This window comes from Cupressus sempervirens, chromosome 4, assembly GCF_028749045.1.
Source record: "Cupressus sempervirens isolate cs-2001-9-10 chromosome 4, ASM2874904v1, whole genome shotgun sequence".
In the NCBI taxonomy this organism is placed as follows: domain Eukaryota; kingdom Viridiplantae; phylum Streptophyta; class Pinopsida; order Cupressales; family Cupressaceae; genus Cupressus; species Cupressus sempervirens.
The window spans coordinates 179,930,508-179,945,320 of NC_143121.1; the positions used below are offsets into that span (position 1 = coordinate 179,930,508).

A 14,813-nucleotide genomic window follows, 5' to 3' on the forward strand; every position below is an offset into this window, starting at 1 on the left:
CAAAGCTAAGAAATCTAGTTTTATAGCTAAAGATTTTGATAACAGTGAAGATGAAATGGTATATATTGTTGTAAAGGATGAATTTGATGATGAAAAAGATAAGATGGAGCTTATCTCTCATGTTAGAAAAATGATACATGGATTATGAATAGTGTCTTCTCACATCATATGATTGGAGGTAAAATTAAATTTGAGAACATGGAGCCTTATGATGGAGCTAGTGTGAGATTTGGAAACAATGAAACTTGTTGCATAAAAGAAAAAGGGCATATCTCATTAACCAATGAATTTGTATGTGGTAATGATTATTGTGTTGAAAGATTAAAGAATAATCTACTGAGTGTGGCACAGTTGAACAACATTGGATTCAAGGTAGAATTCATGAATGGAAAGGCCAAACTACTGGATGGAAAAGGAAATCTGGTTGGATCTAGCAAGCAAACTAAAGGTAATCTATTTTATCTTGATCTCAGTGAGTGTTCATATTTTATTGCTCAAATACAAGAAAGTTGGTTAAGACACAAGAGGCAATGTCATGTGAACTTTGATAATCTAGTTAAGATAAGGAAACATAGAAGAGTAAGAGGCATTCCTAGTTTGAAGAAGCCTTAAATGGGTTTATGCAAGAATTGTCAAATTGGTAAGATGAGAAAAATTAGTTTCAAAAGGAAAAACTATTAGTCAAAAGAAGTCTTGGAAATTGTTCATATAGACTTATGTGGACCTATTGAAATAGAGAGTTATAGTGGAGAAAATATTTTCATTCTTTTTGTTGATGACTATTCTAGAATGATGACTATAATGTATCTAAAAGAAAAATTAGAAGCCTTTCAAAAATTCAAGTGGTATCTAGCAAGAGTAGAAAAGGAAACTGGTAAGAAATTAAAATGCTTAAGATGAGACAGAGGTGGCGAATTCATCTCCAATGAATTCAACAATTTTTGTATTGAAAGAGGAATCAAAAGACAAGTATCAACTCCTAGTAAACCACAACAGAATGGTATAGCTAAAAGAAGAAATATATCTATCATAGATTATGCAAGAACCCTAATGATTGAAAACAATGTTGATCTAAAATACTGGAAGGAAACTATTAGCACTATAGTTCATACCTTGAATAGAGTACAGTTGAAGAAAGACTCAAACAAAACTTAAATTATCAACTATGGTATGGCTACAAACCTAATCTAAGTTACCTAAAAGTATTTGGTAGCAAATATTATATCTTGAAAAAATATAGAAAAGGAAAATTTGATGTAAAAGGTGAGGAAGGCATATTTATAGAATACTCCTATAGAAGTAAAGCATATAAATGTCTAAATCTATCTACTCGTAAAATCATAGAAAGTGCACATGTTATAATTGATGAGTTTGTAGAAAAGAGTGAAGAAGAAAGAGATAAAGAGCCAAAGGATTAAAAAAAAATTGTTTACTACGAATCTGATACCTTGCTGAACCTATCTAAAAGAAAGTAGGCTTCACCTCTTGAGTCCCAAAATCTCCAATAGTTAATATGCTGCAGATAATGTAACCTAAGTCTCAATCTGAAGGACCCAAGTTAGAGGCTACTAAACTAGTCCAAATTGAGTCTGATTGACCTATGTCACAAATAGGACCTGAGCTTGATACTAAAGTTTATAATGAAGATGGTGGTTCAAATCTTACAAAGCCCAAAGAACCTGTGTTAGCAAGATATGTCAAAAGGCATCATGCACCTGATTAGATCATTAGAGACAAATATGGCGGAACAATGACAAGGAAGAAATTAAAAGGTACATGTTTACTTGCTAAATTTGAACCTAGAAATATTAAAGATGCATTGGATAATGAAAGTTGTATTAAAGCAATGAATTAAGTCATGAAATAGATTAAGAAGAACAAAACTTAAACTCTTGCTCCTAAACCCAAGGATAAAAATGTAATTGGCACAAAGTGGGTATTTAGAAATAAGTTGAATGAAGATGGAAAAGTTTCAAGAAACAAGGAAAGACTAGTATCTAAAGGCTATTCTCATGAAGAGGGTATTGATTATGGTGAGGCTTTTGCTCCTATAGCAAGATTAGAAGGTGTTAAAACTTTACTATCATATGCAACACATAGAGAATTTAAAGTATATCAAATGGATGTTAAATCTGCATTTTTGAATGAAATTCTTGATGAGGAAATCTATATTAAACAACCAAAAGGTTTTGTATATATTAATGAAAGAGACATGGTTTGCAAGTTGCAGAAAGCATTATATGGTCTCAAGCAAGCTCCTACAGCTTGGTATGAAAGACTACATAACTATTTGGTATAGATTGGTTTTCAAAGAACAAATGATAACAACAATCTATATATCAAAGAAGGAGTAGATAAGAAGATTCTATTGGCATAAATATTTTTTGATGATACTCCATTTATGGGAAATGATAACTTATGCAAAGTATTTTTTTTAAAAATGAGTAAAGAATTTGAGATGTCCATGTTTGGAGAGATAAAATTCTTTGTTGCGTTGTAGATACAACAAAACAAGAATACTACCTACATCACTCAATCTAAGTATATCAAGGAAATACTGAAGAAGTTTGGAATGGAAGATTCAAGACTAGTTGGAACCCCTATGTTTGTTGGACACAAGCTCTCCAAAAATGATGATTCCAAAGAAGTAGATTAGACCACATACAAATCAATGATTGGAAAATTTTACCATGTAGTACACACAAGGCCTGATATTGCTCTAGCAGTTGGAATAGTGGCAAGATTCTCAACAACCCTTAAGGAAAACCACATGATAGAAATCAAAAGAATCATGAGATATCTAAATGATATTGAAGACTATGGTTTATGGTAGAAAATTAGAGGCAATTTGGACTTGAAGGTGTTTACTGATGCTAATTGGGTAGGAAGTATTGATGATAGAAAAAGCACTAGTGATGAAGCATTCTTTATTGGTAAAAGATTAGTGTCTTGGACAAGCAAGAAGAAAAATTGTACATCTCAATCTAGAGCAAAGGTGAAATATATCGCAGCAATAGTTAATTGATCAAACATTATTTGGTTCAAGCAACTATTGGTAGGAATGAAGATAGAAATCATGGATCCAATAGTCATATACTATGATAACACTAGTGTAATCAATATATCAAAGAACCTAGTGATGCATTCCAAAACAAAGAACATTGCTATAAAATATCACTTCTTAAGAGAATTGGTGTAGGACAAAGAAGTCAAATTGAACATATTCACCAAGCCATTACCTAAGGATGCATTTTTGTATCTAAGAGGTAAGCTAGGCATCATTCCCCTATCTGAAGCACACTAAATGAAGTTTACCAATGCATCAACAAAGATTAAGTTGAACATCAATTAGTTGATGCATAATTGCCAAGGGTGTGTTGTAAATGAATCAATACTTAAGGTACATTGACATTAATAAAGTTGTTGTATTTGGCTTGTGTTGTCAAAGAGGGAGAAGTCATATTGTCATAGCTCATAATAAATTTTTCTAAGAGGGAGAAGTTTGTAGTAAGAGGGAGAAGTTTGAGAAGTCTGCTAACATAGAAACTATATGAAGAAATGTCAAAAAGGTGAATGAACTTGGCAAGAAGTTGTTGCAAGCTAAAGTTTTTTGATAGAGAGAGAAGATTGAAGGTAGAAGGATATCACAGTGCCAAGAGTTCTCATGGATAAGAATTAGAATGAAACTGAGGATATGTTCCTTACTTAATTTTTTTCTCTAGAAATTCATTATGTTATGACATGTTGTGCTGCCATCAATACCAAAGAGGGAGATTGTTGGACACAATTGATTAATTGTGTATTGTCTTTGATGTTACACAAATGTCATATCATTGGCAATTAGTGCATGCCTAGCTCACTCAAATAGTAGAGATAGTTTTATGTGTCTACCAAGCATTCCTTAGTTTGTCGAGTTCAAAAGTCAATATCTACCAAGTTCACTTGGACATCAAAGGAAAGTCTGTAGAAGATGAGTATTAACTAAGCTCACTTGGTTATCAAAGGATTTTTGCAAGTTTTGAGTGTTAACTGATCTGCTATTGGTTAACATAGGAAATGGCTTCTAAGTTAGTTTCTACCAAGTTGGGTCAGCTAACAAAGGATTTTCTTATTTTGGCATATTAAGCTCTATTGATTTATCTATTGGTTCTAGCCAACTAAGGTGATGAATATTAATTATTTTAAAGTTGTATATGAGCTGACTTGGAAATATGAAAGATATAAGTATAAGATCAAGTTGTGGTTTCAAAATATGAAGTTGTGAGCATATTGAAGATTTAATAATGAAGTGAGGAAGTGAATTTGAAGGATAAGAAGAATATCCTTGTGAAGTAGAAAAGCTATATTCAATTAGGAAGGATCAAGTACAAGCTAGACCAAAGATTTGTAATCAACAATTCAATTTCATTAAAATTAGGTCATCTCATTGTTACTCTCTAATCATTCTAGCAATGATCTAAATCTCCTAACAGAGTTGGCTTAACAACTATTTGCAAATCCTCTAGCAAGCTTGCAGTTCTATTGAATTGTCTAAAGACCTCTAACAAGGCCACTCCTAACAAGGTGATTAAATCGTTTGACAGGGTCACACCTAAGAATGTGTTTTGTAACCTTTAATTTGGTTGGCTCCTAACAAGGCTCACTTTAGAAGAGTGAAAATAGTAACTAGTTGCAATTGGTGGTTTTTCCCAAATTGGGTTTCCATGTTAAATCCTAGCATATAATGTGTTCATGTTATTTTCTTTTATATGTTTGCAACTAAGTTGAAGTAATGGTAATCACAAATAACATCTAAATTTTATATGTTAAGAATTTACTGGGCCCATTCAATTATTACCATGTTATAGCATTCTATATGTGTTTACCGAGCTTGAACAATTTTTAGTTTGTATTTTTGTATTAAAATCTAAGGGATCTAAGATTTACTGTAGTAGTAACTGATTCACCGCTCCCCTCTCAATTACTCCTCTTATATTTCCAACAGGTGGTTTGATTCCATTGTGCCCTATTATGAATAAGTACACTACCAAATATGTGACTAAATATGCTATTGAAAATGCTACTAAATATGTGACCAAATATACTATTAAATATTCTACTAAATACACTATCAAATATGTGCCAAATATGTGACTAAATATGCTATTGAATATGCTACTAAATATGTGACCAAATATACTATTAAATATGCTACTAAATACACTACCAAATATGTGAGTAAATATACTAAATATGTTACTAAATCAACTATCAAATATATGACTAAATATGTCATTAAATATACTACCAAATATACCTCTAGATATGTGACTAAATCAATGATCAAATAAGTGACAAAAATTATTTAGTAGTAAATTTAGCAGTGTTATAAATGACTAGATATTAACTATGATTAGTCACATATATACAAATTTTAGTAGTTTTTTTAGTCACATATTGTTGTTTTTGTACTAGTGTATTATTCAACATTTTAACCAATGGATTGACAAACAATGGTGGAACTTTCGAGAAATCTTTTTCAAAATTTTGACCAATGCGTTTACCATGATGTAATGACAAAACAGTTCAATTTTGACCAAATAAATTGTTGATATTTTGACCAATACAATCTTTGGTTAAAATTTTGACAACAAAAATATTGAAAAACCAATTTCTCAAATATTAGACCAACATGGGACAAGAATTCAACCAATTTTCGTCAAAAGATGAGTCAAATTTTACTAGTTGCATCTTCTACCAAGATTTAATGTTTGAATTGTACTACTTCCATAAAGCCCTTTTTCAACTATAACCTATCAATGTCTAGGTTTTTTTACCTAACCAAACTATCTCCACCTTGACCCCTCAAGTCTCTATTGAGGTTGTGTATAGTGTGGAAACTAAATGCCCTAAGGCCTCCCCACCTCAAATTCTTAAAAAAATCAAAATGGAGAAGGATATTCAAATTGTCAATTTTGATGTAGAGATGGAAGGGTGAAGAAGGAGGTACCTTAGGAATATGAAGAAATTGATGCAAGATGATCCCAAGGAAAAGGATGATCGGCCTACTAGTTCATATTCTACTAGTAGTGGAAAGAATAAACACCCTCAAAAAAGAAAAAGAAAAAAAAGAAGGCTAACAGGAAAAGATACATTAAGGATAATGATGAAGATGCATATACTGATGAGAAAGTGGGGAGATTAGCCCTACTATTAGCCACTTAAGCCCTATGTCATCCCATGTTTCAGACACCTTTTAGAATGATACCCTTGATAATTCTAAATAGGAATGAGACAATGAAGACACCTTCACCTTCCCTTCCCACCATCATGGGAAAAATAAGAAGAGCTAGGACCTATCGATGATCCCCAAGGGTGAAAACCAAACCCCAAAGGAGAAGAAGCCCCCCTTGGAGAGGAACTTTAGGAAGTTGAAGGAGATGCAAGAGGTTTCAAAATAAAGGTTTTATAATGTGGTCAGGTTTACAGTTTGGGTTATGCATTTGGTGGCTTCAACTCTTCACCTAGTTCATACTCTAAAAGAGGGCTTACTATTATGGTAGGACCAGACACAATTGATTCCTTATACAACTTTTTTGGGCGATGACTGGTTGGAGGTGTTGTTGAAAATGCTAGAGGGAAAGCATAAGAATAAGGAGAGCTATCTTTTTGTTGGTTTATATATTTTCATTATATTTGTTTCTTTAGCGATGAGCTTTGGTGGACTTTTTTATGGTTCTTTTATAGACAATCAATGTTTTTGTATATATTATGGTTATAGCTACCAATAATTTTATAGTTAGATATTGGGATACTCTTGTTTGGGTTTTTTTTTTAAATTGAGAAAGTGGGTAGGTTAAATTTGGACTATATCTTACTTTAAGTTATTTTACAACATTTTTTCTGGGTTAGCCCCCATTTTTGGCCATTTTTTAATTTAAAAAATAGTTCATTGGCATTAAGATTTCCATGAGTTAGGAGTATTAAAATATGGTTGAGCATTCATTCTCATCAAATCTCTCAAGAACCTTTCATCACCTTTTTCTAATTAATAAACTATTTTCCAACTTCCTCATCTTCTCATTCACTAAAATAATCAATTGGTCTTCCTCTTAATTGGGTTGTTTCCACATTTTCAAGTGCAATTAGAAGCTTTCTCAACATATACATGATGGCGAGATCAACATTTCATCTTCCTTGAACCATATTTGTAATACTTTTAATAAGATCGTAACCCTCTACAAGCTATAGGTCATATTTCAGATCTACCACCCTACAACCAAAATAAAATAGAGTTGCTAATAATCCAAACTTCTTCAAGAAACAAAAAACTCACTTTGATACCACCTGATAGGTTCAATTAGGAGAATCTTCAAAGAAGATATCCAAAAAAAGAAGAAAGAGTAAGCACATAAAATGACAACAAAAAATACACATGAAATAAAAAAATTCAATTGATTTAATGTAGATCCAATTCAATTTTCTTACAATATGTCAGGCATAAATCCTACATGATGATAGCCTTCTATTACAACTAAAATTATGTGTGATATTAATTTATAAAGATATCAACCTCTAGGTCTTCTATGCTAACATTACTACCTCTATATAAATGGTCCATTACATAATATAGCCATCAAGACACACATGTCGAGTGAAAGATCACAATTTCCAAGTTTAGGAACATATTACAAATAATAGATACTATCTCTCAAGGAGAAATGAGAAACAACACAATCAAACATAGAAGAGATGTGATCTTACACATAGGTTTAGATGAGATCCAATAATCCACTTGAAAATCCATGAAATATTGCATGTACATGCAAAAAATTTGCATAAGAAGATTCCTACACGGTACACAAGGTACCAATAAAGAACATTCCTTGAGAAAAAATGAATGAGAACATGCTAGTGATAAAACATTAATAACTATGATCATAAAAATGAGATCCATCATAGGTCCACTCCAAGAATCTATGCTTGCATCTGAAGGAAAGTAAGAACAACAAGATGGTTCACATGATCAATATATTAGAATTAGATGCCACTACATTAGTTTCTCTTTCTCTTTCAATGTTAGAAGCCTCAACATAACTACATGTAAAAACATTATATGTTTTATTTCAATTTATGAAGTTTCTTAAAAAGGGGAATTCAATCGTTCATCGTTCTTGAACATTTGAGATGTAATTGTAACTTTTGCTTTGTATGAAAGTTGAAATAATATTAGCAATTTTTTTGAATAATTTTTAATCCTCTAGTTCTTTAATGCCATACAATACCTCTTTATATTTTTATCAAGCCTCCCTAATACATTAGTATAGATGAAATCATTGACAATTTGATTGAAAAATTGTAATCACTACTTTAGTAAGGAACATAAGCTATAAAGCTCAAAAAATATCCTTTAATTTCTATTATATTATAGATCATCCAAAACTCAAGAGTAAAATACTAGGCTTCCAAAATCCCCAACGCACATCTTAGTAAATTATTTTAAATTTGTCAAAAATAAAAATTAGAATAAATAATTTTGTACAATGTTCTATAATACCATGATAAGGAATATAAAATTATTAAATTATGAATTAAAATAACCATTTAAATCAAAATATATAAATAGACTTTGATCTCCAAGAGAAATAGGACTTCACAATGTGTACTTTGATCACGAAATAGGGAAAAAAAAAGTACAAACATATTTCCTTGAAGTTTCAGTGAAGTCTTGAATTTTGTTGCATATGAGAATAATAAAATTAAATAAGTAAAGGTCAATTGATTGTGTAATCTAGATTTTTAGTGTTTAATGAAAAAGAAAAAATGAAGTTTCATGAATGAGTACAAAAATAAAATTAATTATCTTATTTTATCACTATTTCTTTTATGAATAGTTTATAGCTTTTGGGTCTTGTATCCCCTTACCTTTTTATTGTCAATATGAAACTTTATTATTTAAAGAAAATAAAATGGATTCTTCATTAAACAATTAATTTAAATAAACCATTTAGTTAAAAAACAAGTTTGTGCAATTTGATGTCTTAGATAAACATATCCACAATACTAGAAATAGTATACTAACAACAAATAATGATAAAAATAGAAATCATTATATTCAACAACATTCCTTTAGATAATAATTATTGCAATGTTGTATCATTTGAAGATAATTTTTGTTTACACAACATCCATGTCTTGTTATATGATGATGAAAAATTAAATAGATCTTTAAGTTCATTAAATCAATAGTAATTTAGATACATGATTAAAATAAATTCTTTTCTATAATCTAATACCCACAAATTATACTACCCTAATCCATATTAGAAGATAACCTTATATCCACGCGCACACACACACACACACACACACACACACACACACACACACACATATATATATATATATATATATATATATATATAAGAAATTATAAAAAGAATATATCTATAAATAAATCATCATATATTTATAATATCACTTATAAAATATAGGTGAGTCTTGTACTTGCAAAATTATGAAAATATTTTCATTTAACATATTAGAACATAAACCTATTTTCAAATCTGTTTAAATCACAAAAGTGATCCGGTTGTTTTAAATGAATGCTTAAAGTCAGTTTTTTATATTATTTTGTTAGCCTGATCAAGACTTCATTTGATCATATACATCTTTCACTTAACCTATGTAAAATACAATGGTTAAAAACATATTTAAAAGTGTATCGATAAAATAAATTACTTTAAAACAACATGATATTTTCCTTTTCTATTGGCTTTATAAAGGAGACGTGAAATGTTTGTTAGCTAGTATTACTAGTTACAAAAATAATCTGTCTGCAACCAAAGGAAATTCATATTGGCAGGTTTTATGGGTTATAAATGCAACATCAACCAATATAATAGACAACTCGCAACTTGAAGTTTTCTCTGGATAATGGAGCTTCCACGCGGCTGCATATAAAAATATCTCTGCTTAGCCATCCAAATTATTTGCAAGTAGACTCAGTCTTTTTCTATTTTCATAGAATTTATTAGACTCGTTCAAATTTCACTGTCTTGTCTCGTTGAATTGCAAGTTGACTCAAAGTCTATATAATATATATGTTTTTGAATTAAGAAGCAGTCAAAACAAGAGGGCTGGTTCTTGAAACAGTCAAACTGGTGAACCACCAGCAAATTACCATCAACCAACATTACCCTCTACCACTTTTAATTAAAACATATATTTTGTACATAGACGGAGTTGAAATTGAGGTAAGTCTAGGCTGCCATTTATGACTTCTACTATTGGTGATGTTTTTGGTGATCCTAGCGATGCTCTCTGAGTCATACATTTTGGAAACGAGGAAATATTTGATAAAAAAAAAGAGTTTTGGGCTGATTAGCTTGATCAGATTTATTTTCTCCTGGCAGGCATGAGGTCAGAGGTTATATCTTTCTCAGTCTACTCAAAATAGAAAATTTATCATTAAAATCTGATTGATCATTTTAAATATTTAATATAAAAAAATAATAAAAGAAAAAAAAAAGCTTTGTAAAGGTTTTCTTAGATTGATGAAACAATTTAAGACAATAATGGTGTATGAGGAAAGAGATCCATAGTTGTAGGGGTCCACTGATCTTAGGGTATTGTTTTGCCCCTCCTCTCTTCTTTTATTTAAAAAGTCTTATTATAATACATATACTAATAGTTCATATAACACATACTAATACTGAAATATATAATTAAGCAGAAAGGCTTTATACGAAGCATTAAAAAAAAAATTGACAATAGTGAACATTAATATGATTCCATTTAATTTAATTAATTTTGTAACTGAAAGAAGAACTATATTCTATTAGTAATTCTATGATGTTTCTATTATTTTATTATTCAAAATAAGTTATAAAAATTAGTATAAAATTATATTTATTTACTAGAATAGAATGATTATGTGATTACCTAAATGTAAAAAATTGATTTGGATTTTGGACAAATAGTAAATTGTGAAATCTAATAGATATAATAGTATTTTAGATGTATAAAGATTTTTTTTTAAATTACATATTTTAAATTAATATCTCAATCAAATTTTTAGGTATGCTAGTACTATTCTTTGAAAAGTTGGGATTTCTTTAAATTGCCAATAACTTTATGTGGTAGGCATGAGGTCGCTGGTCCATGTCTTCTTGTGATCCACATGGCCACTAGAGGACATATCACCATCATACTAAAAGATTTGCCCTATACAATATGCTTATTATTTAAAATAAATTAAAAAAAATTCTATTAAATTATATTTCTTGTTTCTATCTATTTGTTATAATTATTTCTATTATTTAAATTAAATTATATCTATGATGAACTATTTATTATTATAAATTTTACATATTTTTAATTAATATCTGTAGACTTAATTTGCCAAAAAATAAATTAAAATTTTAGGTATGCTAGTACTATTAAAAAGTTAGAATTTCTTTTAATTGACAATAACTTTATGTAGAAGACATGAAGTCATTTGACTCCACATGACCACTAGAGAATATATCACCATCATATTAAAAGATTTGTGCTATACAATATGCTTTAAAGATGATAAGAGGCTAGTGGCTACCAGATTGCTAGAGTCTTTAAAAAAAAACAAAAAAAAGACTTGGTAAAACTTCTGTAGACCCCAGTGACGTGATGGAAAGAATTAACAGGCCATATGTTAAATACCACATTGCTAAAATTGTTTCAGAAAACCTTCTCCCCTCATCTAACAGAATTCCAAGTACTGTTCTCAAATGGAAGCGACTCAGCTTGTTATTCCTTTGGTCATATTATATTTGTCTGTTACAGCTAACGGAGACGGGTTGAAGGTGGGCTATTATCGGCAAACATGTCCTGAGGCCGAGAAAATTATCAGTGGGACTGTTGCCAAAGCTGTTAAAGGAAATCCCGATGTTCCACCGGCTCTTATAAGATTGCACTTCCATGACTGCTTTGTAAGAGTAAGTCTTCTGCAATATTCTTATCCCTTATCTCATGACTGATTATAATGCTCGTTAATAGTAGTGATAGATGATGAATTGTAGGGTTGCGATGGATCGATTCTCCTTAATTCCACAGCAGATAGCAAGGCGGAGAAGGATGCACATATCAATAAGCTAAGCCCTAAGGGCTACGAAGTAATTGATGAAATCAAGTCCATACTGGAAGCCAAATGTCCCGGTGTTGTTTCTTGCGCCGACATACTAGCATACGCTGCAAGAGATGGCGCTTACCAGGTATTTATATTATTAAGATGATTTATATTATTAGGGTTTTGTACCAATTATATATAATTGCTTGACATAGATTACAACGAATGTGAATTTAGGCCGGTGGATTATTTTGGGCTGTTCAAGCGGGAAGAAGAGATGGAAGGATATCTCTCGCATCAGAGCCGCCATTGAATCTTCCTTCTTCCTCATATAATGTAAAAAAGTTGACACAAGTGTTTGCTTTAAAGCATCTGTCACAGGAAGACATGGTCACTCTTTCTGGTAGGTCCTTATAGAGAATTTGGGTTCAGTCATACGCTGACCTCTTGCATTAGCTGTTCTTATTATCTTTTCGACTATTTTATTTTGTTACTCTACTGTACTCATACTCTTTCAGTGTGAGACTTAGCCTCTGGTTTTAATTGTAAATTCCTTTTTCTGAACTCTATAAATAATATAACTTTTTATTATCAAATTGCTTCTAGACTACATCTCATTATATAAACAATCTCACTGATTTTTGTAGGTGCCCATTCAATTGGGTCTTCTCACTGTAGTGGATTCAGTGGAGATCGGCTGTACAACTTCAGTGGCAGAGGTGTTCAAGACCCTTCCATTAACTGCAACTATGCACTTGAGCTGAAGGCCCAATGCCCTCCTACGGCTTCACCCGACGTGCGTGTTCCGTTCGATCCTGTCACTCCCACTAAGCTTGATGCCATTTACTACATAAATTTGAAGTATAATCTTGGATTGCTAAAATCTGATCAAGAGTTATTTTTAGACGATGCCACCTCTCGACAGCTGAAAATTAACGCCAAGTATCCAACCATTTGGAGGAAGAAGTTTGGGCGAGCAATGGTAAAGATGGGTGCAAATGACGTGTTGACAGGATGTCAGGGAGAGATAAGGAAACACTGCCGTTTCCGGAACTAGCCGATTCTTGCACAACCCTTAAGAGGGCTTAAGATTTCTTTGATTTTTGAAACTGTATTTTGTTTGTGTCATTCCCTTTTGATCTACAGCTATATCAAATATTTTTAAATAATTATTAATTAATTAGTTCTATCTTGTGACATAATATTATTGTTATTTTATTTTGTGTCTAAATAGCTTAGAATATATGGAACTGTTTCAGCATATGTAAGACGTTGTAAGAGGTACATAGGAGTTGTACACATCTAATTTCTGTTAACGATGATAACTTTGTAATACAAGATAAATGTATAAATAAGGTCAATTAATGTTAGAACATCTATTATTTTAAAAACTATTCAAGTTTAAAAGTTAATGTTTAAAGAATTTTGAGAAAATCTCACGATGAGAACTTCAATACAAGGCAAATGTATAAATAAGCTCAATTAATGTTAGAAGATGTATTTTTTTAAACTATTTAAGTTTCGAAGCTAATGTTTAAGGAATTTTAAGAAAATATTCAAATATTCTCTTGAAAAGTTGAAAGCGAAAATATATGCATATTAGAATCAAAGGTTGAGATATTCTCTTGGAAAGCCTTATGATCACTTATAGTATTATATGACCAACTATTTCTATTTTAAGGAAAAAATTTAATCACTCAAAGAATTTAGTTAGATTATATTGAACATTAATATTATTAAAAAATTAGTAGACAAGGTATATATATCTTATCAAACTTTTTCAAGAATATAAAATTATCCTTCAAATATAAAGGTAATTATCATCAAGTATCTCCAATAACAATACTTCATTATTCTTTCCATTCTTTAAGTATATATTATTGTTATCATTTGTGCTCTCAAAACCAATTTTCACTAAATAGTTGTGTAACCTTGCATACCATGCTCTTGGTGCTTGCTTCAATCCATAAAGATCTTTGTTTAGTTTGTGTACCATGTTCCTCTTGTTTAGATCTACAAATCCTTCATGTTATTCAATGTATACTTCTTCCTTGAGTATACCAATTAGAAATATAGATTTGACATCCATCTAATATACCTTGAAGTTCTTGTAAGCTAAGTATGCACGTAGAGTTTTGACTCCTTCAACTTTGACCACAGGAGGAAAAGTTTCTCCATAGTTGGATCCTTCTTATGCATAACCCTTGCATGCTAGTCTTTCTTTATTTCTTGTTACTTCACCATTTTTATTGAGTTTCCACTTTGTCTCAATGACATTTTTGTCTTTAGGTCTTTCCACTAAGGTCTAAATATTTTTCTTCTCAATCTAGTCAATTTTTTCATACATAGAATGTATCCAATCTTCATTATCTAACACAACTTTTATTGATTTATGCTCGAATTCACATAATAAGTGTCATGCCCAAATTTTCTTGAATAAGACACACACATACACACATACACGCAGACAATAATAATAATATTCAATTTTATTTCTTGGAAACAATTTAAGAAATAATTAAACTAAAATATATTCACAGTATTGAAAAGTCCTTTAAAAGGTTACAATCATAACTGGATCCTTACATCAATTTTTAAATTAAAAGAAGATCTACTTCTAATCTTTACAAAAAATAACTTTTACAAATGTGCATAATTCAATCATCTTCAAATCTTCAATAGAAAGTAAATATCTTCCAAGCTTTTCTTCAACACATATCCATCTAGA

The 14,813-nt window shown here is 30.6% G+C and overlaps 1 protein-coding gene across 1 annotated transcript; it reads left to right on the top strand.

The window, feature by feature from the left end:
• Positions 1-11,709: 11,709 nt before the first annotated feature.
• LOC149560558 (peroxidase 5-like) lies at positions 11,710-13,265 on the top strand. The gene is made up of 4 exons (XM_089823622.1): positions 11,710-11,954; positions 12,039-12,230; positions 12,323-12,488; positions 12,733-13,265. The coding sequence occupies exons 1-4, from the start codon at positions 11,748-11,750 to the stop codon at positions 13,140-13,142; spliced, it is 975 nt and encodes a 324-aa protein (XP_089679748.1). The 5' UTR covers positions 11,710-11,747; the 3' UTR covers positions 13,143-13,265.
• Positions 13,266-14,813: the final 1,548 nt, after the last annotated feature.

Excerpts from the sequence above, each read along its gene's own strand:
- LOC149560558 (XM_089823622.1), top strand. The coding sequence starts at position 11,748 with ATGGAAGCGACTCAGCTTGTTATTCCTTTGGTCATATTATATTTGTCT. Across the intron at positions 11,955-12,038 it reads TCCATGACTGCTTTGTAAGA|GGTTGCGATGGATCGATTCT; the intron begins GTAAGTCTTCTG and ends GATGAATTGTAG. Across the intron at positions 12,489-12,732 it reads AGACATGGTCACTCTTTCTG|GTGCCCATTCAATTGGGTCT; the intron begins GTAGGTCCTTAT and ends TGATTTTTGTAG.